The sequence below is a fragment of the Humulus lupulus genome, chromosome 8 (genome assembly GCF_963169125.1).
Source record: "Humulus lupulus chromosome 8, drHumLupu1.1, whole genome shotgun sequence".
NCBI lineage: Eukaryota > Viridiplantae > Streptophyta > Magnoliopsida > Rosales > Cannabaceae > Humulus > Humulus lupulus.
The window spans coordinates 152,004,813-152,028,520 of NC_084800.1; the positions used below are offsets into that span (position 1 = coordinate 152,004,813).

Genomic DNA, 23,708 nt, shown 5'->3' on the forward strand with positions numbered 1-23,708 from the left:
TCATATTGGGCAGGTATCACTTGTGAGATATAACTGTTCATCACAACTACATTCTATCGATATATATTGGGAAAATACTTGCGACGCATACGAAGCATGTGTTCTGCCGCATCAATATGCTACAAAGAGAGTACGATAAAAAAATTAGCAAAGACCATCATAAATTGCTACTGTCGAGCTCCATCGAGCTAATCTCAAACAGTAAAGAACAACCCTATTTTAACTCCACTATCGAACTACTATCGAGCTCCATCGAGCTAATCTCAAACAGTAAAGAACAACCCTATTTTAACTCCACTAACGAGCTCCATCGAGCTCACATTGAGCCAATCTGAAACAGTAAAGAACAACCCTATTTTAACTCCACTATCAAACTACTATCGAGCTCCATCGAGCTCACATCGAGCCAATCTGAAACAGTAAAGAACAACCCTATTTTAACTCCACTATTGAACTACTATCGAGCTCACATTGAGCAAATCTGAAACAGTAAAGAACAACCCTATTTTAACTCCACTATCGAACTACTATCGAGCTCCATCGAGCTCACATCGAGCCAATCTGAAACAGTAAAGAACAACCCTATTTTAACATCCCTATCGAACTCCTATCGAGCTCCATTGAGCTCACATCGATCATGTAAACTCCCATCAAACTCCTATCGAACTCATATCAAGCTATCATCGAGCTCATATTGAGTCAGTAAAAACAAAACATGTAAAATTGAAAACAGTCCATAATTTCTACCACTATCGAGTCATTAGGTATAAATCGCTTACCCCATCATTGAGCCACGACTGGGGTGTCTTCAACGTCAGAAACCACGCTGGACCGTGACTCCCAGTCTTTACATCCTGCGGGGTCTTGTTGGGCATGTCTCCAAGTAGCCACTTGCACATTGTCCTATACTGTTTGGGATCTGGCTTCTTGAGAGGGTCCAGCACCTGTGTAGCCTCCTGTGTAGCTGCATCAGTGCGAGGTCTTTTCCTCGTGGGATCGGTGTAGTCCTCATACCAATCTGGCTTGCGTCTTTGGCGTCTAGCCCTCTGAAACTGAACCCTAGCAACATCCTCAGGGTTGACAATAACGACTCCCGGAGTCCCAGCATTAGATGTCACAATGATGGTATGAGGCATGGTTGGATCATCAACATAGTCTAGAGGAATATCCAATGACTCTGAGTCTGAATCTTCATTGGAGCCCCTCGATTTCTCCTTAATAAATGTCAAGATCTGATTGACTACGTCCAAGATCACTGACTTGTTCTTCAGGAGGGTCTCCTGTCGACCCTCGACTCTGTCCAACCGCTCAATCAAGTCGGCGAGCTCAGGGGCTGAGGCTGAGGCTGGTGTTGGGGTTGGTGTTGGGGCTGACGCTGAGGCTGAGGCTGATGTTGGGGCGAAGGCTGAGGCTGGGGCTGAGGCTAGGGCAATAGGAGGGGTGGGACCTGCAACCTCCTCCCTCGGGGCAGCATCAACAAATATCTTGGCTGCCTCGGCTGCCTGAGAAGCTATCTCCGCGATTTTCTCAAAAGTCGCATCCTCCTCCTCATTAGTCTCCGAGGGATCCTGGCCAAGCCTAGGATAAAGGGGAAGATCTCCCTCAGTCAAAGACAAGTAATAGTCTTTTTCTGCTGGCCGAGGCTTCAACATCGGAAGAACAATCAACTGCAAACAACATAAAACATTTGGTTAACTCAAATAATGATAAAAGATAAGCATATAGATAAAAAAAAACATAACTTACATTCTTCTTCAATAATATCGGTGAGATGACGGACTTGGTGAAATCCTTGTTCCTTCGATGCGACCAACTAAGCATCCTCGGGAACATGTTTCCCGAGCTCACAACAAGCTCCACCACAAGCTGCTGGATAGCCTCATATGCCCAGTACTGTAAGGCCGGGGCATAACCATACATACTGTACTTGGACTCTTGCTGCACCTTGGCATCCTTCTTGGCATCATAGTTGGCCTTTTGCTTCACCATGTCCTTCTTACAAGAATGCAATAGCCTCCTATAAGAGTACTTCCCCCATGGATAGCTGAAGAAGTACTCTACATTCTCAACAATTTTTAGAATATCTCGCCAAATGTGCAACTTGCCCTCAATGGCATTCAGAACCCCCTCAACAAACAAACATAGACCAAGCTTGTACACATCTTCCACAACCGTACAAGTCTTGAAAGCATGGTCCACTTGTGAGAGCTTTACTTTCTCAGCATCGTTGAAATACTCCTTTATCAACCGGTCGCTGAGATTACGCCCTTCCAACTCTTCTGGTGACGGGAAGGTACTGAAATCCAACCCCGTCGCCAGGGCAAACTCTCCCATGCCGAATCTACAAGACTTCGACCCCAAGAAAAAATGCACCTCATCTTCGTTGTTGCTGGCGATTTTCCTCAGCAACAATTGATGCACCAAGACTCCGGAGAAATTAAACTCTGAAGCGAAAAAGAACGGCTTGAAAGGGGATTTCTTAGCCCTTTCAAGCAGCCCGAGCTCCAAAAACCTGGTCTTAATGTGATTTAAAGTACTACTACCCCGATATGTCACTTGACCAGGAAAGTGATCACTGAACGGAACAAGCAACTTAGGCATCTGCAACAACACATGAAAAAATTTTGGTAAGAAAATAGAATGTTAAACATAATCAGGAAAAAATTCAAAATAATTTCATCAAAAAACTGAAATAAGCTGTAATCGAGCTGAAACATACACTATCGAGCCAGTGTCGAGCCTATGAGCTAAGCAAAATATGTCTACATAAATAATCATCGAGCCAATTATCGGCCCTATTTATTAATACCACAGATCCATCGAGCCTAATGTTGAACCCTTATCGAACCTATCGAGCCCTTTTAACATAATACCACAGATCCATCGAGCTCTTATCGATCCACCATCGAACCATTCAAACTACCCTATCGAGCCCACTATCGAACCATAATCAAGCCTATCGAGCTAGTTTCATATATTACCCATGGATAACATCGAGCTTCTATCGAACCTTATCGAACCTATCGAGCCCTTTTAACCTAATACCACATATCCATCTACCTCTTATCGATCCACCATCGAACCATTCAAACTACCCTATCAAGCCTACTATCGAACCATAATCGAGCCTATCGAGCTAGTTTCATATATTCCCATGGATAACATCGAGCTTCTATCGAACCTTCATTGAACATATCGAGCTACTGGTTCAAACCCAGAAAAAACCACAGAAAAACCCAGACCAAAGAACTACCATACCCATTCCACACCACCAGATTCATAGGAATCAAAACAACAAAAATAATCACGAGGGTTCAAGAATATACCTTAATGAGAAATGAGTTCGATTGATGGGTTTGACGGGTTCGACAACGTGGGTCTCGAGCTTCTTTGTCACCGTTGGCTCGATGGGTTCGACAACCGATGTCGGAGAAGAGAAAATGGAGCCTGAGATCGACGGTTTCCTTTGTTTTTGGGGGTTTTTGGGTTTCCTTCGGATTGGGTTTGGGAAAAAATGAGAGAGTTTCTACGGATTGGGTTTGGGAAAAAATGAGAGAGGTTTCGGGATTGAGAGACTGAGAGAATGAGAGAGTTTGTGTGGGAAAAAATTTGAGTGGAAAAAAAAAAGAAGGGTATTTTTGGTACTTGTTGAAAATTTAGCACTAATTTAAAAAATTTATTAGTGCTGATATTATTTAGTAATTATTCTCGCTGTTATGCATAAATAGTGAAATCTCCCAATTAAAAATAAAATTCATAAAGTAACTAAAGATGTAATTTTTCAAAATAAATTTGCATGGGCCAACACCGCATTGAATGACCATACTAAAAGACAGTAGCTGACAGCCAAATGTTGATCTGCTGTGTTTGCAGCCTTACATATTTTCACTATTATTATACTATGTTCTCTTTCACCGACTTCTACTTTTAGCTTCTTAATCATATTTATTCAAAAGTTCTGAAACTTTTTCTTCTTTTTGTTTGGTTATTTTATATTAGTTGTCTATTAATGGCAGGCTTAGTTAGTTAGAAGCAACTGAGAAGCTTGAAATTTCAGATTAAAACCCATGTGCGCATCCCAGCTGTTTGGTCAATTGCCTGAGAGACCAAAACGCAAGAAAGATGATAGATTCATGATTTTCAAGCTTTATTAATTATACCATTGAAAGAAAATATATGTATAAAAAAACATATCAGAACGGTTTGAAATCATTCACACCTTGGCACAACAACTAATCATTCAATTACAATAATTGGGTTTGAGAATGAAAATGCTTTAAGTGTGTAATGTTTGCCGCACTCACTTTCTCTCCCTCTCTCTCTATCCCATCCCGCTATTTCATTTCTCATCTTCTTTTTAAGTCAGCTTCAGTTGTTGAAGCTTTCTCCTTTATCGCTTAATGCTCATGATTTAGTTTCTCAAGATAGAGTTTTTAACAAGCATAGACTTGTTTTGAGATTTCTGCTTCTGGTTATTGCTTTTTAGCTTTTAGATCTTCGTATTCGTTTAAACTCGGAAGTTTTGCTCATTTCTGTGACTTGTTGATTTTTTGAGCAATGGGTCACAATCTATTCTTCTTTTTCTTTTGGCTTTTATCGCTTCTCGTCGGAGCTTGTTTTGTGGATTCGTATCAGGATCAAGAGAAAGATAGGATCACTGAGTTGCCTGGACAACCAAAGAACGTCGAGTTTGCTCAGTACTCGGGCTATGTGACTGTCAACAAGAAAGCCGGGAGAGAATTGTTTTACTGGCTTACAGAGTCTCCAGCGAGTCGTAAACCTGAGTCAAGACCACTCGTGTTGTGGCTCAATGGTGGCCCTGGTTGCTCCTCTGTTGCTTATGGTGCAGCTGAAGAGGTTGGACCTTTCCATATTAGGCCTGATGGAAAGACCCTTTTCTTAAATCCTTATGCTTGGAACAACGGTACGTTGACTGAGCTTAAAAATGGCCACTTTTGTATATTAAGCAAAGTTTTGTTTTAATTCTCATTAGTTTTTGGTATATGGGCAGTGGCGAATTTGTTATTTCTTGAGTCTCCAGCTGGTGTTGGTTTTTCATACTCCAATACGACGTCAGATTTGTACACCACTGGTGACCAGAGAACAGGTATATTATTATTTTCTGTCTTAAACTGAATGATCTCAGTTTTGTTTCCAAATGTTAGCTTGATCTGGAAGATTCATGAATTATGCGGATCTATATGCTGTTTGTTTTGTTTTGTTAATTCTTCAAAGAATTGGGTTGATCTTGATGCCATTGATGCTTTTCTCATCTGGGTTTTGCATGTTTGTAGCTGAGGATGCATACATATTTCTTCTCCATTGGTTTGAAAGGTTTCCTCAGTACATGCACAGAGATTTCTATGTTGTTGGTGAAAGTTATGCAGGTACTAAAATTTACTTTACCTCCAACTTGTTTTTCACTTTCAACATTTTTGGTTACTAAGCTTCCATTGCAATGATGAAAGCTTTGCATGGGCGGTTCTAATTAACTTCAACTTATCTTTATCTTTAAATTGTATTCCTGTTTAAGTTTTTCACTGCGTACTTGATACTATTATGTTGGGTTATAATTCTAAAATTTTACTTTTGTAGGTCATTATGTTCCTCAGTTGTCTCAAATTATTTACGAAAAAAACAAGGGAATTCAGAATCCACTGATCAATTTCAAGGGGTTTATGGTGAGAAAGTAGGATTGAGAAGAACTTTAGGGTGATGCAAACTGATGATTTTAAGACGGCTTAATAATATATGGATTCTATTTGTGGAAAATTAGTCTTTGATCCTCTTTATTGATAGAGAATAAGGCCTTTAAATAGGCACTGTAAACAAATTTGGTATTTAATTCCAAATATTCTAGAGTAGAGTAATTACAGATATTCTTGAGTAAATCAATTAGCCTAAAACTATATAATCTAATTATAGTAACTTTTTGGAGAGATAATGAGTAAATACTTAATATACAATATTTTCTACACCCTCTCACAAGCTCATGCATAGAGACTCCACATGTCCAGCTTACAAACTAACTTCTTGAAACTTTTTGTTGATAGCCCTTTAGTCAGTAAGTCATCCTGTTGTTGCTTGCTAGTGATATATACAACATATAGATAGTTCCTTCCCATCAATTTTTTATTTAATGAAGTGTCTGTCCACTTCAACATGCTTGGTTCTATCGTGATGGATTGGGTTGTTTGCTATGTTGATTGTTGACTTGTTGTCGCTGTACAACTTTAAAGGCTTGGTCCTTTGAAGTTTTAATTCTTCAAGCATGCGTTTGATCCAAATTAATTCGCATACTCCTTGAGCAAGAGCTCTAAGTTCTGCTTCGACACTACTTCGGGCTACCACTGGTTGCTTCTTACTCTTCCAAGTAACCAAGTTTCCCCATACTTTAGTCCAATATCCAGTTGTTGATCTTCTATCTTCTATTGGCCCTGCCCAATTTGCATCTATGAAGGCGTCAATACCTCTTTCCGCATTCTTTTTTAATAGTAATCTATTTCCTGGTGTTTTCTTCAGATAGCGTAAAATTTTGTACACAACTTCCAAGTGTTCTTTGATTGAATTGTGCATGGATTGGCTAACCATGCTCACAACAAATATAATATCAGGCCTTGTGTGGGATAGGTAGATCAATTTTCCCACTAATTGGTGGTACATTCCCTCGTCAATTGGCTTCTCTTTTGTTGGTTTATACTTGCCTTTTGGTTCAACTGGTGTTGTCACAGGTTTACAACCACTCATTCTTGTTTCCTTGAGTAGATCTAGGACATATTTCTTTTGAGACAACAATTCCTTGTTTTGTTCTTGCAACCTCCATTCCTAGAAAATACTTCATTGGTCCAAGATCTTTTGCCTCGAATTCTTGGGCTAGCAAGCCTTTAAGTCTTTCTTGCTCTCCATAATCATCATCGGTGAGTATCATGTCATCAACATAAACAATGAGAATAGTTACCTTACCCTCTTGTGAGTTTTTGAAGAACAAGGTGTGATCCGATTGAGCCTGTTTATACCCATATTGTTTTACCACCCGATTAAATCTTTCAAACTATGCCCGTGGAGATTGTTTTAAGCCGTAGAGAGATTTTTTCAGGTGACAGACATTCTCTTTTCCATATCTTTCCTCGAACCCTGAGGGATTCTCATGAAAAATTCATCTTCCAAATGCTCAATAAGGAAAACATTTTTGATGTCTAGTTGTTGTAGGGGCCAATCGAAATTTGCAGTAACTGATAGTAGAACCCTGATTGTGTTTAACTTGGCCATGGGTGCAAACATCTCGTTGTAGTCCACTCCATATGTTTGGGTGAATCCTTTTGCAACTAGTCTCGGTTTGTATCGGTCTATCGTTCCATCAGCCTTGTGTTTAACCGTAAATACCCACTTACATCCAACCATATGTTTATCTCTAGGTTGATTGACTCTTGTCCACGTTGTGTTGGTTTCTAGTGCCCCAATTTCCTCGTTGACTGCTTTCTTCCATTTTTTCTGTGAGAGGGCCTCAGTTATGTCCTTAGAAACTACCACTTGCTCGACTTTTGCTAGGAAAGCTTTATATTTCAGAGTTAGTCTACTATAGGAGACATATCTGGACATTGAATGCAGAGTACAACTTTGGACTCCTTTCCTCTTGGCAATAGGTAACTCAGAGTCCACCATACTAGAAGGCTCAACGTTAGGAATATCATTAGGCAAGATGGGATTGAGAGAATGATCACTTATATTAGGAACAATTTGTGGGTCGGACTCATGAGATGTTGGAGCAGTAGTTGGCTGAATTACTTGATGGCTGAATTACTTGATGGTCCTTTGGTCGCTGAGAGTAAACTAATAGTCTTTAGTTTGGGGTTGACATTGTTGCTCAAATGCTCTAATATCAGATAGAGAAGGAGATGAGGGGTTGATGTAAATATTTTGATAAATTTCTGGGATAGCTTTAGGTAGACAAATATCCCAACTAGAAACTTCATTCACTGCCCCTCCCTGAAGTGAAATGTTGGGATAAAAAGGTTGTTCTTCATGTCTAAGGAGACATACATATGCCGAGTAGAAGGATTATAGTATTTATACTCCTTTTTTGGTAGAAAAGTAGCCCGAAAAAACATACCTAAGAGCACGTGGATCAAATTTGGATCGGGTTGGACCTAGAACATGGACATAAGAAGTACAACCAAACATTTTTAAGGGGAGATTAGAAACAAGATGAGTATGTGGATATGTTTTAAGAATGATAAAGAGTGGATTGTGAAAGTTCAACACTCGAGAGGGCATATGATTGATGAGGTAGACAACGGTAAGGATAGCCTCACCCCAAAATTGCTTAGGGATAGATGTGGTAAACATTAAGGCCCTAGCAACCTCCAATAGGTGTCTATTTTTGCTTTCGGCAATCCCATTGTGCTGAGGTGTGCCTGCACATGAACTTTTATGAATAATGTCATGAGATGAAGATAATCACCCAAGATAGAATTAAAATATCTAGTGCCATTATCTGTGCGCAATACTTGAAGATTAGCTTTGAATTGATTTTTGATCATATAGAATGGAAGTTTCTAAATGTCATGGCAACATCGGATTTCTGTTTAAGAAGAAAAACTCAGCTAATATGTGTGTGGTCATCAATGTAAGTGATAAACCATCTAGTATTTTGATACACTAAGATAGTATATCATGAAAATATAAAACAAGAATAAGGAATAAGGGAGAAAATTTTATTGAAATAACAAAGAACAATCCAAGATATTCAAGAGACCTGGTTTCTCTCCAAGAGCTAGTGCTCATTTACACAAAATGAGACATGCCTAACTCTTCATTCTCATCCCTTTTTATTCCCCTGACTTACCCAAACACGTTTGACCCCAAACAGGAAACAAGGCAAAACAGAAACAACAAAAATTGAAACAGCCACCAAACCAGATTAAACCAAATCACTAAACTTTCCTAAAGAATTCAATCCCCAAATCTAATCATTAATTGCGTTGCCTCCTAGCGTAGGTGTACTGTATGAGAGGTTTATCATGACTTGCTGCCCAAACTTTCATCTTGTCCTCAAAGTGAAATTGAGGAAATTATTGCAGCAAGTTGTTGTAGTTCTCCCAGGTTGCCTCAAATAATGCCAGGTCCTTCCACCTGATTAACACCTCCAGTTCTTCGTTCTGGCGAACACCCAACACTTCAGCTGGTTCCACCAATAATTCTAGATTAGGGCCGAGTTGTGGAGGAAGCAACGGTGAAGAGTGAGTGACCCCATAAGCCCAACGAAGTTGTGAAATGTGGAAGATGAGGTGAATTGCGGAAGTAGCAGGCAATTTCAACTTGTAGGCCACTTCCCCAACACGAGCCAACACTTCAAATAGTCCATAAAAACGAGGAGAAAGTTTCTCATTGCGCCTAGTGGCAAGGGATTTTTGACGGTAAGGTTTGAGCTTAACAAATACCCTTTCCCCAACCACAAACTGCTCATCTCTTTGCTTCGTATCCGCACAGTCTTTCATTTTTTGCTGAGCACGAAGCAAATGCATATTAAGATTGTCTAGCTGCGCATCCCTTTCTTCCAACAACTCATCCATTAAAGAGGCTGGAGTGGTTCCACGTTTATAGCGGATAAGGGCAGGAGGATCACGACCATACAAAATTTTAAATGGAGTGTGTGGGGATGTCGTATGAAAGGAAGTATTATACCAGTACTCTGCCCACGACAGCCAACGCCACCAAGAACGCGGCTGTTCAGAAGCATAACATCATAAGTACATTTCCAAGCAACGATTCACAATTCTGATTGCCCATCTGTTTGGGGATGATAGGCAGTGCTATGGCGGAGTTCCGTACCTTGTAACTTGAATAACTCTTGCCAAAAGTGACTCATAAATACCTTGTCTCGATCTGAGATGATAGACGAAGGGATCCCATGAAGGCGTACTACTTCCTTCAAGAACAATTCAGCCACTGTGTGAGCAGTAAAAGGATGTTTCAGCAAGAGAAAATGAGCGTACTTGCTGAACCTATCCACCACTACCAAAATCGTATCCATACCATGTGATCGCGACAACTCTTCTTTGAAATCTATAGTCAAAGCGTCCCAAACCAGCAAAGGCAAAGTGATGGGCTGTAGCAACCCAGCAGGGGACAGATTCAAAGTCATATTCTTCTGACAAATGTCACACTCACGAACCCAGTCCGCCACTTATTTCCGCATCCCCACCCAATAAAAGTCAGCAGAGATTCTTTTGAAAGTCTTGTCCTCTCCTGAGTGGCCACCAACTGGAGAATTGTGGTACATTCGTAAAATGGTGGAAATAAGGGAACATTCATTCGACAACATCAACTGCCCTTTATACAACAATCTGCTGTGGTCCAAAGAAAATCCAGCAGCTCCTTGTCGCCCTTGCTGCAAATCAGAAGTAATTTTAGCCAAAAGTGAGTCTTGTTGAAGCTCGGGTTGCAAAGCATCCCAATCAATGCCTTGAGAAAGAAGTAGATTGTTACATTCCGTTGGTGAGTTGACCCGCGAAAGTGCATCTGCCACCCTATTACTAGCCCATGGTTTGTACTGAATATCAAAGTTATAGCCCATGAGCTTGGCCATCCAACGTTGGTACTTTGGAGCGACAATTCACTGTTCTAACAAAAACTTCAAACTTTGTTGATCCCTACGCACCTCAAAGTGCCGTCCCAATAAATAAGGACGCCATTTCTGGACAGCAAAGACAATTGCCATCAACTCCTCATAAATAGGCTTTAGTTGCGCTTGTTGACCCAAAATTTGATTGTAAAAAGCTATTGGAAGCTGACCTTGCATCAAAACAGCCACCAACCCATACCCAGAAGCATCGGTTTCTACCACAAAAGGTTGGTTAAAATCTGGAAGTGCAAGTACCAGAACGGGGTCATTGACCGTTTAAGAGCCTCAAATGCTCCCGCTGATGCCTCATTCCACCCAAACTTATCTTTCTTTAACTATTTCGTCAACGGCCACGCAATCTCACTGTACCCTTTGACGAACTTGCCATAATATCCTATGAGACCCAAAAAACCTCACAAGGCCTTGATGTTCTTAGGTTCAGGCCAATCTAACATGGCTTGCACCTTGGACTGGACCACCGCAACCCCTTCCCTTGAAATAATATGGCCCAAGTAATCCAACTGTTCACGGGCGAAAGAACACTTCTTACGATTGGCATAGAGATTGTGTCGAGAAAGTAGGTGTAGGAATGTGGATAAATGGTGAACATGGTCATTGAGACTGCAACTATACACCAGAATATCATAAAAAAAAAACTAAGACAAATTAATGAAGATAAGGGCGAAATACCTCGTTCATCAAAGACTGAAAAGTCGCTGGAGCATTGGTGAGGCCAAATGGCATCACAAGAAATTCATAATGTTCGTCATGAGTGCGAAAAGCTGTTTTATGCACGTCAGAAGACTGAACGTGGATTTGATGATAGCCAGATTTCAAATCAAGTTTCAAAAAGATTGTAGCTCCGTTGAAGTTCATCCAATAGCTCATCAATGACAGGGATAGGGAATTTATCAAGGACCGTTGCACGGTTCAAAGCCCTGTAGTCGACACAAAATCGTCAACTCCCGTCCTTTTTACGAACCACCAACACAGGGCTCGAGAAAGGACTGATACTGGGTTGTATAATACCAGCTGCCAACATTTCCTTCACTAATTGTTCAATTGCATCCTTCTGCACATGCGGGTAACGATAAGGTTGTACGTTGATCGATGATGTGCCCTCTCACAGGGTAACAGAGTGTTCCTGACCCCTCAATGGTGGTAGTTCCAGTGGCATCTCAAAAACAGCCTGAGCATCTTGCAAAACCATAGCGATGCCAGCAGGTATGTCTACATCCTTAGCCTTAGAAATCGAAGCAGCCCCAAGTTCAATAATCAACCCCTCATCTTCATGTTGGATTGTGCGCACCATGGTCTTGAGTGAAACTAACGTCTTGTGTAGCGTTGGGTCACCCTGCAAACTTACTGATGTATTCCCAACTGTAAACTTCATAGAATGAGACTTCCAATTAATATGGGTGACTCCTAAAGTTTCTAACCACTGAATACCCAATGTCATATTAGTATTGCCCAATGCTAAAGGAAGAAAATCCTCAATTATTTCTACTCCCTGTAAAGTCACAGCCACTCCTTTGCAAATTCCCTGGATTGTAGTAGCTTGTCCAGTGCCCAACACAACCTCGTATGGTGTTGTCTCCGTAACCGGTAGCTGCAAGGTACGAATGAGGACAATTGAGATGAAATTGTGGGTAGCTCCACTGTCTATGAGGACTACTATCGGCTGAGTGCGCACCTGCCCAACCAATTTGAAAGTTTTTGGTGTCCTAAGATCCACCACAGAATTAATAGAGACCTCCACCACTTGATTCTCAAGCCCATCTGGCACTAATTCTCATTGTCCAGAACAAGTTCACCACTGGTTTCTTCAATCTCACCAAGAGCATCATCTTGCAGCAAAATTACTTGCAACTCCCTTTTCTTGCAACGATGACTAGGAGAATACTTCTCGTCACACTTGTAGCACTTGTAGCATAAGCCCTTGGCTCAACCACTCCACTCCACTCCTTTGCAAATTTCACTCCTTTGCACAGCCACTCCTTTGCAAATTCCCTGGGTTGTAGTAGCTTGTCCAGTGCACAACACAACCTCGTATGGTGTTGTCTTCGTAACCGATAGCTGCAAGGTACGAATGAGGACAATTGAGATGAAATTGTGGGTAGCTCCACTGTCTATGAGGACTTCTATCGGCTGAGTGCCCACCTGCCCAGCCAATTTGAAAGTTTTTGGTGTCGTAAGATCCACCATTGAATTAATAGAGACCTCCACCACTTGATTCTCAAGCCCATCTGGCACTAAATTCTCATCGTCCAGAACAAGTTCACCACTGGTTTCTTCAATCTCACCAAGAACATCATCTTGCAGCAAAATTACTTGCAACTCCCTTTTCTTGCAACGATGACTAGGAGAATACTTCTCACACTTGTAGCATAAGCCCTTGGCTTGTTCCAAGACGTGAATGGTCTACGTCGATTCTCCCATTGAAACCAGATCAGCGCCTCCCCTTCTAGGCTGATCACGGCCGTCTCTAGGCGCTTGACATCTGTCATACAGTGGAGAGAAAAATACCTCTCTGCCTTGAGAAGCCATCCGTTAGGATTATCACCATCAAAGGATGAAAGCTCAATTCGCTGTGGTCGAATATCCCATCTCGGGGCTGTTGGAGTCGTTCGCTGTCCATTGGAATCCCAACTGTTGCCCCCAATCTCGACGAACTTATCCCCAGGTAGCATTCGTGTCGTTTTGGCAACCCCCGACGCCTTCCCTGGAGTCAAAGACTGCTCGCGTTCGTCCACAAGTGTCTCTGGTCGATGGGCTTCTTGGTGTCGCATCAGCTGGTCCAGGCGACTGACCACTGTGGTCATCCCTTGTTCCAACCCAGGTAACACCTTCAGCTTTTCTGTTACTACTGCCAACTCCCCTTACACCGTACCGTGGCTATCAACCCCTCCACCGTTTCCATACGAGTCTCCATCTTAGTAAGCACCATGAATTCAAATCTCAAACGGCGCCACTTGATACACTTAGATAGTATATCATGAAAATATAGAACAAGAATAAGGTACAAGGGAGAAAATTTTATTGAAATAACAAAGAATAATTCAGTATATTTGAGAGACCTAGTTTCTCTCCAAGAGCTAGCGCTCAATTACACAAAATCAGACATGCCTAACTCTTCATTCTCATCCTTTTTATTCTAGATGGTCCTCATATATAATTCTATGAATAAGAGTAAAGAGTTGAGTTGATTTGTAAGGTACAGAATGGAAAATAGCACTTGTATGTTTAGCAAACTGACAAATGTCACACTTAAAGAAGCTCAATTTTATTTTGAAACAACTTAGGAAAGAGAAATTTTAAATAGGAAAAACTAGGGTGGCCTAGCCTATAATGCCATTGCATAATATCGTTATTACGAGAAGCAATACAAGTAGAAACAAAAGTTTTATTCACTTGAGTAGGAGGAAACAGATCAATGTAATACAACCCACTATATGCCTTCGCACTCCCAATCGTCTCCTTGAGGAGATATCCTAAAAAGTACAACAGAGTGGTGAGAAAGAGACAAAACATTGCGGATCTCGAGTGACTTTACTGAAAGAGAGCAAATTACATGATAAATTTGGGTCATGAAGGACATCATAAAGAGTAATAGAAGGGGATAAATATATAGACCCTTTACCAGCCACAGAGGAGAGGGAACCATTATCAATCTTCATTTTTTGAGTACCTAAACAAGGAGTGTATGTGGTATACTGATGGGACTGACCAGTCATGTGATCCGAGGCCCCTGAATCCACAATCCAGGCAAAGTTTTGAACATTGAAGGCAGCAAAGGTACCTGGATGTGAAGAGGATGATGGAGCAGATGCAGTAGCATTCTTGGTAGGGGTGTTCATTGGATCACATCCAATGGATTTAAGCTCATTCGATCCAATCCAAATATCCATTGGATGTTGGATTTTTACAACCGATCCAATCCAATTGAATTAGGTCAACCGATCCGATCCAATGGATAATTGAATTGGATTGGTTCCATCCATTGGATGCATCCCCTGGTTATTTATTGGATCGGATCGGATCCATCCAATCATTTAGAGTATTTTTAAATATAATTTTCATGTATATTTCAATTATAAAACACACAAATTACTCATCTAAATGAAAACACTATTTAGTTTTAATAATTTAGAAACATTCAGCACAAATTCATATAAATTAGAAGCATATATGTAGTTGGATGATTATTGGATCGGTTCAGTCGGTTTTTATTGGATGTTGGACACCCATCCAACAACCGACCGATCTAATTTGGTTTTTTAAAAATTACATTAAATCCGATCTAATAGTAATTGGATATCCAATTTTTGGTGGTCGGTTGTAATTTGATTGGTCGGTTGTAATTGGATTGAATATATTCTGCACACCCCTAATTCTTGGTGGTATTAAGAAACTGATGGAGTTGGGTGATCTGAGCTGGAGTGAATGGGAAAGGCTCAGATGGAGCAGCAATGAAGGGCTGGCCTTCCGAAAGGGCACGATCATCGGAGCGAGGCTTCCAATCAGCAGGCTAAGTTATCATCAGAGCAAGGCTTCCATCAAAAGAGTTTTTGTTGAAAGTGACCATAAGGAAAGAGACGAAGGCTGAGAGAAAAAAAAAGGAGGCTACAAAATTTTTAGGTTATAGGGAAATCTTTGATACCAAGTGGAAAATTAGCCTTTGATATTCTTTATTGTTAGAAAATAAGACCTTTAAATAGGCACTGTACATGTATAAACAAATCTGATATTTGATACCAAATATTCTAGAGTAATTACAAATATTCTATGGTATATCAATTAGCCTAAAACTATATAATCTAATTATAGTAACTTTCTAATAATTCAGCTTGATTTCCTTATTGGAAAGATACTGAGTTAATGCAATGAGTCATAATTAAATAAGTAATTTGTTTTTTCACAAATTTCTTTATGGCAGGTTGGAAATGCTGTGACTGATGACTACCATGATTATATTGGGACCTTTGAGTACTGGTGGACCCATGGTTTGATCTCTGATTCTACCTATCGAGTGCTGAGAAGGACATGTGATTTTGGATCCTCTCATCACCCTTCGGCGGAATGCATGAATGCTCTCGTTATTGCTGAGAGGGAGCAAGGAAACATAGACCCCTATAGCATTTTCACCAGCCCTTGCAATAGTACTGAATCGCTTAACCGCAACTTACGGGGTCATTATGTAAGTTCTCATGACTCGTTTCTTTTTCCAAGAAAATTGAGGGAAAAAAACTTGTGAACCCTTTTCTTTGGTTACAAAGATATTGGAAGTTTCAAAATATGCCAAGAAAATGAGAAAGTAAAATACTGCCATGTGTTGTTTATCTGCTGGTCTGACATGATTTAATTTCATGAAACACTCCAATAATAGTGCCGCCTGCACATAACCAATCAGTGATATGATAAACTTTTGACACTAGGAATTTACAATATTGTACTATCAGTCTAAATTGTATAAATAGTATATATCTGTATTTAAAAAGTTTTACCCAGAAAACAAATAATCCAAGTTGGAACTGAAGAGGTAGAACCTGCCCTTGTGTAAATTTCTCTCATGGAAAAAAAAAGATGCACCAAAAAATATGCTGTAGCTTAGATTTAGCCAAAAGACATTAATTGCACACTTTCAATATGTTATTTAAAATATAGTTTGTGGATTATTACAAACAAGCAAAGGAACGAAGAAAAGATACATCCAACCTGTGAGGCATCAAAAGTTTTCTCACCATACTACCTTTTACGTTGGACTTTGTAAGAACTTTATAGATTTGGTGCTTATATTATATGATTTGGCACTTAAATTACATCATATTGAAGTGTCTAAGGCCAACTCCTATATGTCCATGTGATGTTGCAAGCAAGTCTGCGAGGTATCTCCCAGCCTCATCACACCGTTAATAGCAGTCTCTTCCCATTATCACACAGGTTTAGTCTAGTCATCTGATCTACTTGACTGGTTAGATGCTTCATAAAAAATTATTGACTTGTAACTTCATAGAAAATTGTTGTGCAATGATATTTTCAGAAACTCTGAAAATGACAACTTTCATGGAATTTTATTGGTAATTGTACAAACTAGGATGTAGAAAACGAAATTTAATGCTGTGCTCTATTGTTCATTAACGCAGTTATCTTTCGAAAGTTTTCTGATTCGCTGATCTGCTTGAGTTTGTGTCTGGTTTAAGATTCTACTTACAAATTCTTCACAAGTTGATTTTTTGGTAATCAAAATGTCCCCTGTTTCTAAAGCTTTAAAATTATTATTTGGGTAATAATAACACTTAAGAAACAAATGTCTGCATTGAAATTCCTTATTGTTAGCGCTTAAATGTATTTCATCGACATACTTTCACTATAGTGTTTGATAAACTTTTTTTTCGCCTTGTTACAACATATAATTCTCCATACTCTTTTTAAACTCAGCCATGGATGTCCAGAGCCTATGATCCCTGCACCGAGAGGCATTCAAAAGTGTACTTCAATATTCCAGAAGTTCAAAGGGCGCTTCATGCCAATGTAACTGGACTTTCTTATCCTTGGAAAACATGCAGGTAAATTTTGATTTTGGATATTGGATGAATATAAAATTTTAACGTTCTACAACACTGATAAAACCTTTTTTTCACAGTGACATTGTTGGAAACTACTGGACAGATTCTCCGCTATCTATGCTTCCTATTTATAAAGAACTTATAGCTGCTGGTCTTAAAATATGGGTATTCAGGTATATTTACCTAATTCTTCTGACCTTTCCTTAATTTCCTCTTGGCTACTTGGTGATTATATAGATACCCGCCATTTTATTTAATAAATGAATAACACATGACAACTTATATTGAGTAAATATAATCAAACCATATGACATTCAGGTAGTTCAGTTGCTTGAGGTCAATATTTGACCCATGCCATAATTACACTCTACCTATGAATTCAACCTGGTTAAAGCATGTGAAACTGTATTCATTCTATTTAAAAATACAACATTAAGTGTGATTGTCAATAAAAGGTTGCAAGCTATCCTTGAGCACTATGAGGGCACTTACTAATCAAGTAGTGTGAGAAGAACCAAAGTGTAGAAAGGTGGTTTTGACCTATGATCTCAAGCTGGCTAAATTTTATGTATCTTGTTATGTTTATTATTTATTTTCTCTTGATCAAGTTCGGCTTAGTTAATGCCACTGCTAGTTTTCTTATATAAAACGTGGTTTCTCATATAACTTTTCAGCGGGGACACTGATGCAGTAGTTCCAGTAACTGCAACAAGATACTCAATAGATGCCCTGAAGCTACCAACCGTCACCAATTGGCACCCGTGGTATGATCATGGCAAGGTTAGTACTTTGAAAAAAGATATCATCTACAAACGAAATGTGAATACGTACATTATGCTTTTGGTCTCACCTTCAATTGTGTGGCAGCCGACAGGGGGATGCTTTTGTGTTTCTGCAATGTCTTTTGCTTATCAATGCCAAGTTATATATACGCCAGACATGTTACTGGAAAATTAATCTTTCTTTCATCTTCTCACAAGCTCTTATTCTTTTGTAATATAGGTTGGTGGGTGGAGCCAAGTATACAAAGGGTTGACATTTGTTACAATAACTGGAGCAGGACATGAGGTTCCGCTCCATCGCCCTCGTCATGCATTTATTCTTTTCAGATCATTTTTGGAGAACAAGCCCATGCCAAGTTAATCTGATTCAACTTATTCACGCATTCTTGATGAATAAGCCCAAAAATATAGAGGTTTTAAAATTGTTTACAACTGGGTAGGATAATAGAAAGCAAAATAAGAGAAGCATTCATCTTGAGTGCTCCTCCATTATTGCCCCATTGCAATGCCGCTTATTAGTATTAGTTTACAAATTGAATTGTTTCTAAATATCCTCTATGAAGAAACTGCAGGAAGTAGTAGTACTAGTTATATAGATATGTCAAATTTGATTATATTTCTTTTTATTTTATTATATGTAGTAATGTAAAAAGATTGTAGGGGAATCATTCTTTACGTGTTTCGACAGTTAAGGGGGGCAAATTTTATCTTTGTTATAATAAGTGAAACTGTAATTGTTAATGTGAAACTTTTTCTTAATAGAAATTTCCAATGCATATGTTCTTATTTCGAGTATGAATCTGATAGGATTATCCTGTCAAATGGTTAGCCAAACAGCAAGAATAGCAAGAACAACAAGAAAAAAGAAATCTGCCTTTGTATTGCAACACCAGAAATGTTCAAGAGCCTGGACTCTCCCTCAATGGATTACACCCTCTACCAAATCCTTCACACCACTAACAGCTCACAAGTGACTCTTTAATACTCTCCCCTACTGCATTACCATGCACCCTAGCCACACTCGGGCACACCCAACTAACTAATTGCATAACTAACCAAAATGCTACAATCAGCTACTGCCCACCTCGCCCTTAGCCATCCTATTCTTTCTAGCATAAACATACATTAAAGGTGGTCTATCAATACTGCCCGCTAGGAGTTTCACCTTGTCCTCAAGGTGGAAATGGGGAAATTGGTCCTAGATGACCTGAAATTCTTCCCAAGTGGCCTCAAGGCTGGCAGATTTTTCCACTTAATGAGAGCTTGGGGAGGTTCCTTAGGAGTGCCTAGCCCGACTTCAAGCACGGATTCAGGCTCCAAAAGCCATTCCAATTTAGCTGTAAGTCTTGGAGGGAATGTAGTAGCCTGCTGATTTGGGCCCAAAGCAGCTCGAAGAAGTGAAACGTGGAACACCGGGTGTATAGTTGATTCAGGTGGCAGCTGAAGACTGGCAACAGGTCCACTGCGAGCTACCACAGGAAAAGGCCCAAAAAGCGAGGAGATAGCTTCTCATTCTGTTGCTTGGCCAATGTACGCTGTCGATAAGGCCTCAACTTCACATAGACCAAGTCTCCCACATTATACTGCACATCCCGGCGCTTGCGGTCAGCCTGAATCTTCATCTTCTGCTGAGCATGATGCAAGTTAAGTTTTAGTAGCTCAAGTATCTCATCCCGAGCCTGAAGAGTCTGCTCGACAGCTGAAACTTTGGTGCTAGCTAGCTCAAAACGAAGCAAGGGGGGGGGGGGGGGGGGGATCCCAATGGTACACAGCTCGAAACAGGGTCATACCAGTTGAGGAATGAAATGAGGTATTATACCAATATTTTGCCCAAGGCAACCATTTCACCCATTGGTTTGGTTTAGAACTCACAAAACATTGAAGATATGTTTCCAAACAACAATTGATCGTTTCCGTTTGGCCATCTGACTGAGGGCGGTATGCCGTACTCTGCTTCAATACCGTCCCTTGCAACCTGAATAATTCTTTCAAGAATAAGCTGATAAAAATCTTGTCCCTATCCAACACAATGGAGCGAGGCATACCGTGGAGCTTAACCACCTCCCTAACAAACACCATTGCGACCGTCACTGCTGAAAAAGGATGCCGTAATGGTATAAAGTGTCCATACTTGCTCAACCTGTCCACTACAACCAAAATGGAGTCAAATCCATTCGAAAGTGGCAAGCCCTCGATGAAGTCCATCGAAATATCTTCCCAAACTTGCTCCGGCACCGGTAAAGGTTGTAACAAACCCGTTGGAGACTGGGTAAGGTACTTGTGCTGATGGCAGATGGCACATTCTGCCACAAAATGCTGAACATCTTTGCGCATCCCACGCCAATATAGATCTGCCGCCAATCGCTGAAAAGTCTTAAAGACTCCCAAGTGCCCCCCCCCCCCCCCCCCCCCCCCCCCACATTACTGCCGTGGTATTCATGTAACAACAAAGGAATAAAAGGGGATGAAGACGGAAGCACCAACCTGCCTCGAAACTTGAGGCACCCTTGCACCAAAGAGAACCCGCCACATTCCTGTCCTAAAGACAAATATTTTATGACTTTGGCCAACATAGGATTAGCGGCTACATGAGCTTGAAGGTCTGGAATAGACAAGATATTTGGAATTGAAATGGCAGCGAGAGAAGCCTCGCAATGAACCCGTGATAATGCAACTGCAGCCTTATTCTCTAAGCCCGACCTATATTGTATAGCGAAGTCATATCCTAGGAGTTTTGTAAGCCATTTTAGCCTTTGTTCCAATAAATACTTTAAACTCCGTTGATCCGTGCGTACCAAAAACTTACGCCCCAACAAGTAAGGCCACCATTTTTGATTTTGAATTGCCAACACAATCGCCATGAGTTCCCTCTCGTAGACTGATTTAGCGCTTGCTCGAGATGACAAAACTTGGCTGTAGAAAGCAATCGGTTGCCCATTCTTCATTAAAACAACCCCTAGCCCCGCTCCCGATGCATCCGCCTCAAGAATAAAAGGTTCTGAAAAATTTGGAAGTGCTAAAACAGGTACCGAGCACATGGCATGCTTCAGCTGAACAAAGGCTGTTTGAGCCTCACTTGACCAAGCAAATGCATCTTTTTTTAGCTGATCTGTTAGTGGCCTAGCAATACTTCCATATCCTTTGAAAAACTTACGGTAGTACCCCGTGAGTCCCAAGAGTCCTCTCAAGCCTTTAATGGTCTTTGGCATCGACCAACTCTCCATCGCCTCAATCTTACTCAGATCAGCCGACACTCCCTGAGCTGAAATAATATGCCCAAGGTATTCCACCCTCTCTTGCGCAAACATGCATTTTTTTTTATTCGCATATAGCTGATGTTACCTAAGGCGCTCCAAAACCAAGGTCAAATGATGCACATGCTCCTCCAACAATGAACTATAGATCAGAATATCATCAAAAAATACCAAAACAAACTTCCTCAAGAAATCCCGAAAAACCTCATTCATAAGAGCTTGGAAAGTCGCAGGTGCATTCGTGAGGCCGAAATGCATGACAAGGAACTCATAGTGCCCTTCATGTGTGCGAAAGGCCGTCTTCTCAACATCCCTAGCTGTGACCCGAATTTGGTGATATCTGGACTTCAAATCCAACTTGGAAAACACCTTAGTGCCACGAAGCTCATCTATCACCGGAATTGGAAACTTATCAGCCACGGTCTCGCGATTCAATGCTCTATAATCCACACAAAAACGCCAACTCCCATCCTTCTTTTTGACAAGTAGCACCGGGCTCGAAAATGGACTTGTGCTTGGGCGAATGATGCCTGCTTGTAACATCTTGGACACCAACCGCTCAATCTCATCTTTCTGAACTTGGGCATAACAATAAGGCCTCACTGAAACAGATCCGGATCCACTCCGAAGAGTGATAGCATGCTTTCGAGTCCAAGGAGGTGGGAGTCCCGTTGGCATCAAAAAAACTGAATCGAATTGCTGAAGGAAACTGCCCACTGCCGTCGGAATTGGTTGCTGCTCCGTCACTGTATCCGCAGCCAAAGCCCCAAAATGCACCCAGAAACCTTGTGCTTCTTTTTCCACCGATAAAATCATAACTTTGAGAGAAATAAGTGACTTACTGTAACGCCCTACTACCTTAGAGCCGTTACTAAGTGAGTTTAAAACGGAAATTGTGCAATTAACTGACTATACGAGGTTTCTAAAACCAAAAGTGTGACTAAACCAGAAATTAAGGCTGTAATCTTTGAAAATGCTTAGTTTCATTGACAACATCAAGTATCAAACTTCTGGGATCCCAAAAATAAGGTTTACAAAATATTTACAACTCAAAAATAGATTTACACTTGGTTAACTATCAAAAGGACAAGTTAATACAACCATATTAAAAAATGCCCCCAACCAAAGCAGTCGGGCAGGCCGAACATGTACGCGCTGCCCCCACGCTCTCCATACTCATGGCTGGTTGACTTTTTCTTTGCCCTTACCTGCAACACGGAGCACCCGTGAGCCAAAGCCCAACAAGAAAAATCAAACAGTAAATAGCATATGCATATCATATAGTTAACATGTAATCCACAGATAAACAGGTCAACCATCAGACTAAGCAAACACGGCCATGCCGCCCCAAAAGCCTCACCAAAGCCTGGGGTCTCGGTCCTCACCGTAAGGATACCCCACGTATCCATTGGGTCCTACCCTGACTATAAGCACTCCATGTGCTAAGTGTTACTTCCGGCCCCACTGCCGTTCCCGGCCTTGGCCGCTCTCGGCCTTGGCCGTTCATTTCACTATAATTACACATATCGTACAATTCGAAATAATCCTTAAAACATATGATAATTCAAATAAGGTTATATCCTAGCATGTAATACAGTCTAGGGCCATGCCCTGCAATAACACTATGGGCCCACGCCCTATTCTCGAGTGCTACAGTTTTCTTACCTTTCAATTCGATAGCTTGATCACTTGACTCGTCGAGCACGATCCCACTCGAGTCCTAGCGCTCACCTAAACACAATTCATAGGTCAAAGCCATCACCAAACCTCAAGTCCAAAACCTAGCCTCGGGACCAATCCCGAGCCCCCCGGGAAGTCCTAGATCCACAAAACAAGGTGGTGGAATCAAACCCCGAACCCTAGGTCAAAATCCCTAAAAAATAACCCAAAAACCCCTTTCTGGGAACAGTGTAGCGCTACAGCGCTCAAAAGAGGGCGCTATAGCGCTACAAGCAGAACCAAACATCCCCAGAAACAGGGCCTAGCGCTACAACGCCCAAAGACTAGCGCTGTAGCGCTAGTTGCAGACAGGCAACACCCAATTTCGTTTTTTGCTATTTCTTTCAACCAATTCAACCCCAAACGTGTCCAAATCTTTCCCAAACCCAAAAACAAACTTATCAACACCTCCCACACATCCCAAGCATCCCAAGAACTCATAACCCAAGCTCATGCAACCTAAAACTCAAAGTCTACCATAGTTAACCCTAAACCCAGAAATTCAGTCAAACATCAAAGTTAAAGACTTAGAATTCATACCTTGAGTTCAACCCTAGACCTCCTTAGCTTGTTCCTCCTCAACCTTAGCCTGAATTCCCCTAAAATCCCCATCAATTTAGCTTAAATACACAGCTCAAACCAGTCAAACCCTAAAACTGAAATTTCTAAAAACTTACCTCAACTTTTGATGTTTTCTTGCTAATCCCTTGCCAATCTTCAATTCTAGCTTAGGATCCTTGATGCTCAGCCTACCCTAGCTCTC

At 40.8% G+C, this 23,708-nt stretch overlaps 2 protein-coding genes across 2 annotated transcripts; one reads left to right on the plus strand and one right to left on the minus strand.

The window, feature by feature from the left end:
- The first annotated feature begins 3,907 nt into the window (after nt 1-3,907).
- On the plus strand, nt 3,908-18,764 carry LOC133798560 (serine carboxypeptidase-like 27). Its single transcript, XM_062236912.1, has 9 exons — nt 3,908-4,924; nt 5,012-5,107; nt 5,295-5,387; nt 5,596-5,681; nt 15,561-15,821; nt 17,063-17,190; nt 17,268-17,363; nt 17,865-17,970; nt 18,193-18,764. Exons 1-9 carry the CDS (start codon nt 4,558-4,560, stop codon nt 18,331-18,333), a joined length of 1,374 nt encoding a protein of 457 aa, XP_062092896.1. The 5' UTR covers nt 3,908-4,557; the 3' UTR covers nt 18,334-18,764.
- A 369-nt stretch (nt 18,765-19,133) lies between these two features.
- On the minus strand, nt 19,134-21,196 carry LOC133796165 (uncharacterized). Its single transcript, XM_062233648.1, has 4 exons — nt 20,461-21,196; nt 19,935-20,323; nt 19,507-19,600; nt 19,134-19,441 (listed from the first exon to the last, which is right to left on the minus strand). The coding sequence occupies exons 1-4, from the start codon at nt 21,194-21,196 to the stop codon at nt 19,134-19,136; spliced, it is 1,527 nt and encodes a 508-aa protein (XP_062089632.1).
- Nucleotides 21,197-23,708: the final 2,512 nt, after the last annotated feature.

Coding starts and splice junctions, on each gene's coding strand:
- LOC133798560 (XM_062236912.1), top strand. CDS start 4,558: ATGGGTCACAATCTATTCTTCTTTTTCTTTTGGCTTTTATCGCTTCTC. Junction 17,364..17,864: donor CTTAAAATATGGGTATTCAG/GTATATTTACCT, acceptor ATAACTTTTCAG/CGGGGACACTGATGCAGTAG. Junction 17,971..18,192: donor CGTGGTATGATCATGGCAAG/GTTAGTACTTTG, acceptor TTTGTAATATAG/GTTGGTGGGTGGAGCCAAGT.
- LOC133796165 (XM_062233648.1), bottom strand. CDS start 21,196: ATGGAGAGTTGGTCGATGCCAAAGACCATTAAAGGCTTGAGAGGACTC. Junction 20,324..20,460: donor AGGGTGCCTCAAGTTTCGAG/GCAGGTTGGTGC, acceptor GATTGGCGGCAG/ATCTATATTGGCGTGGGATG. Junction 19,442..19,506: donor GTTGAGGCCTTATCGACAGC/GTACATTGGCCA, acceptor TTCCTGTGGTAG/CTCGCAGTGGACCTGTTGCC.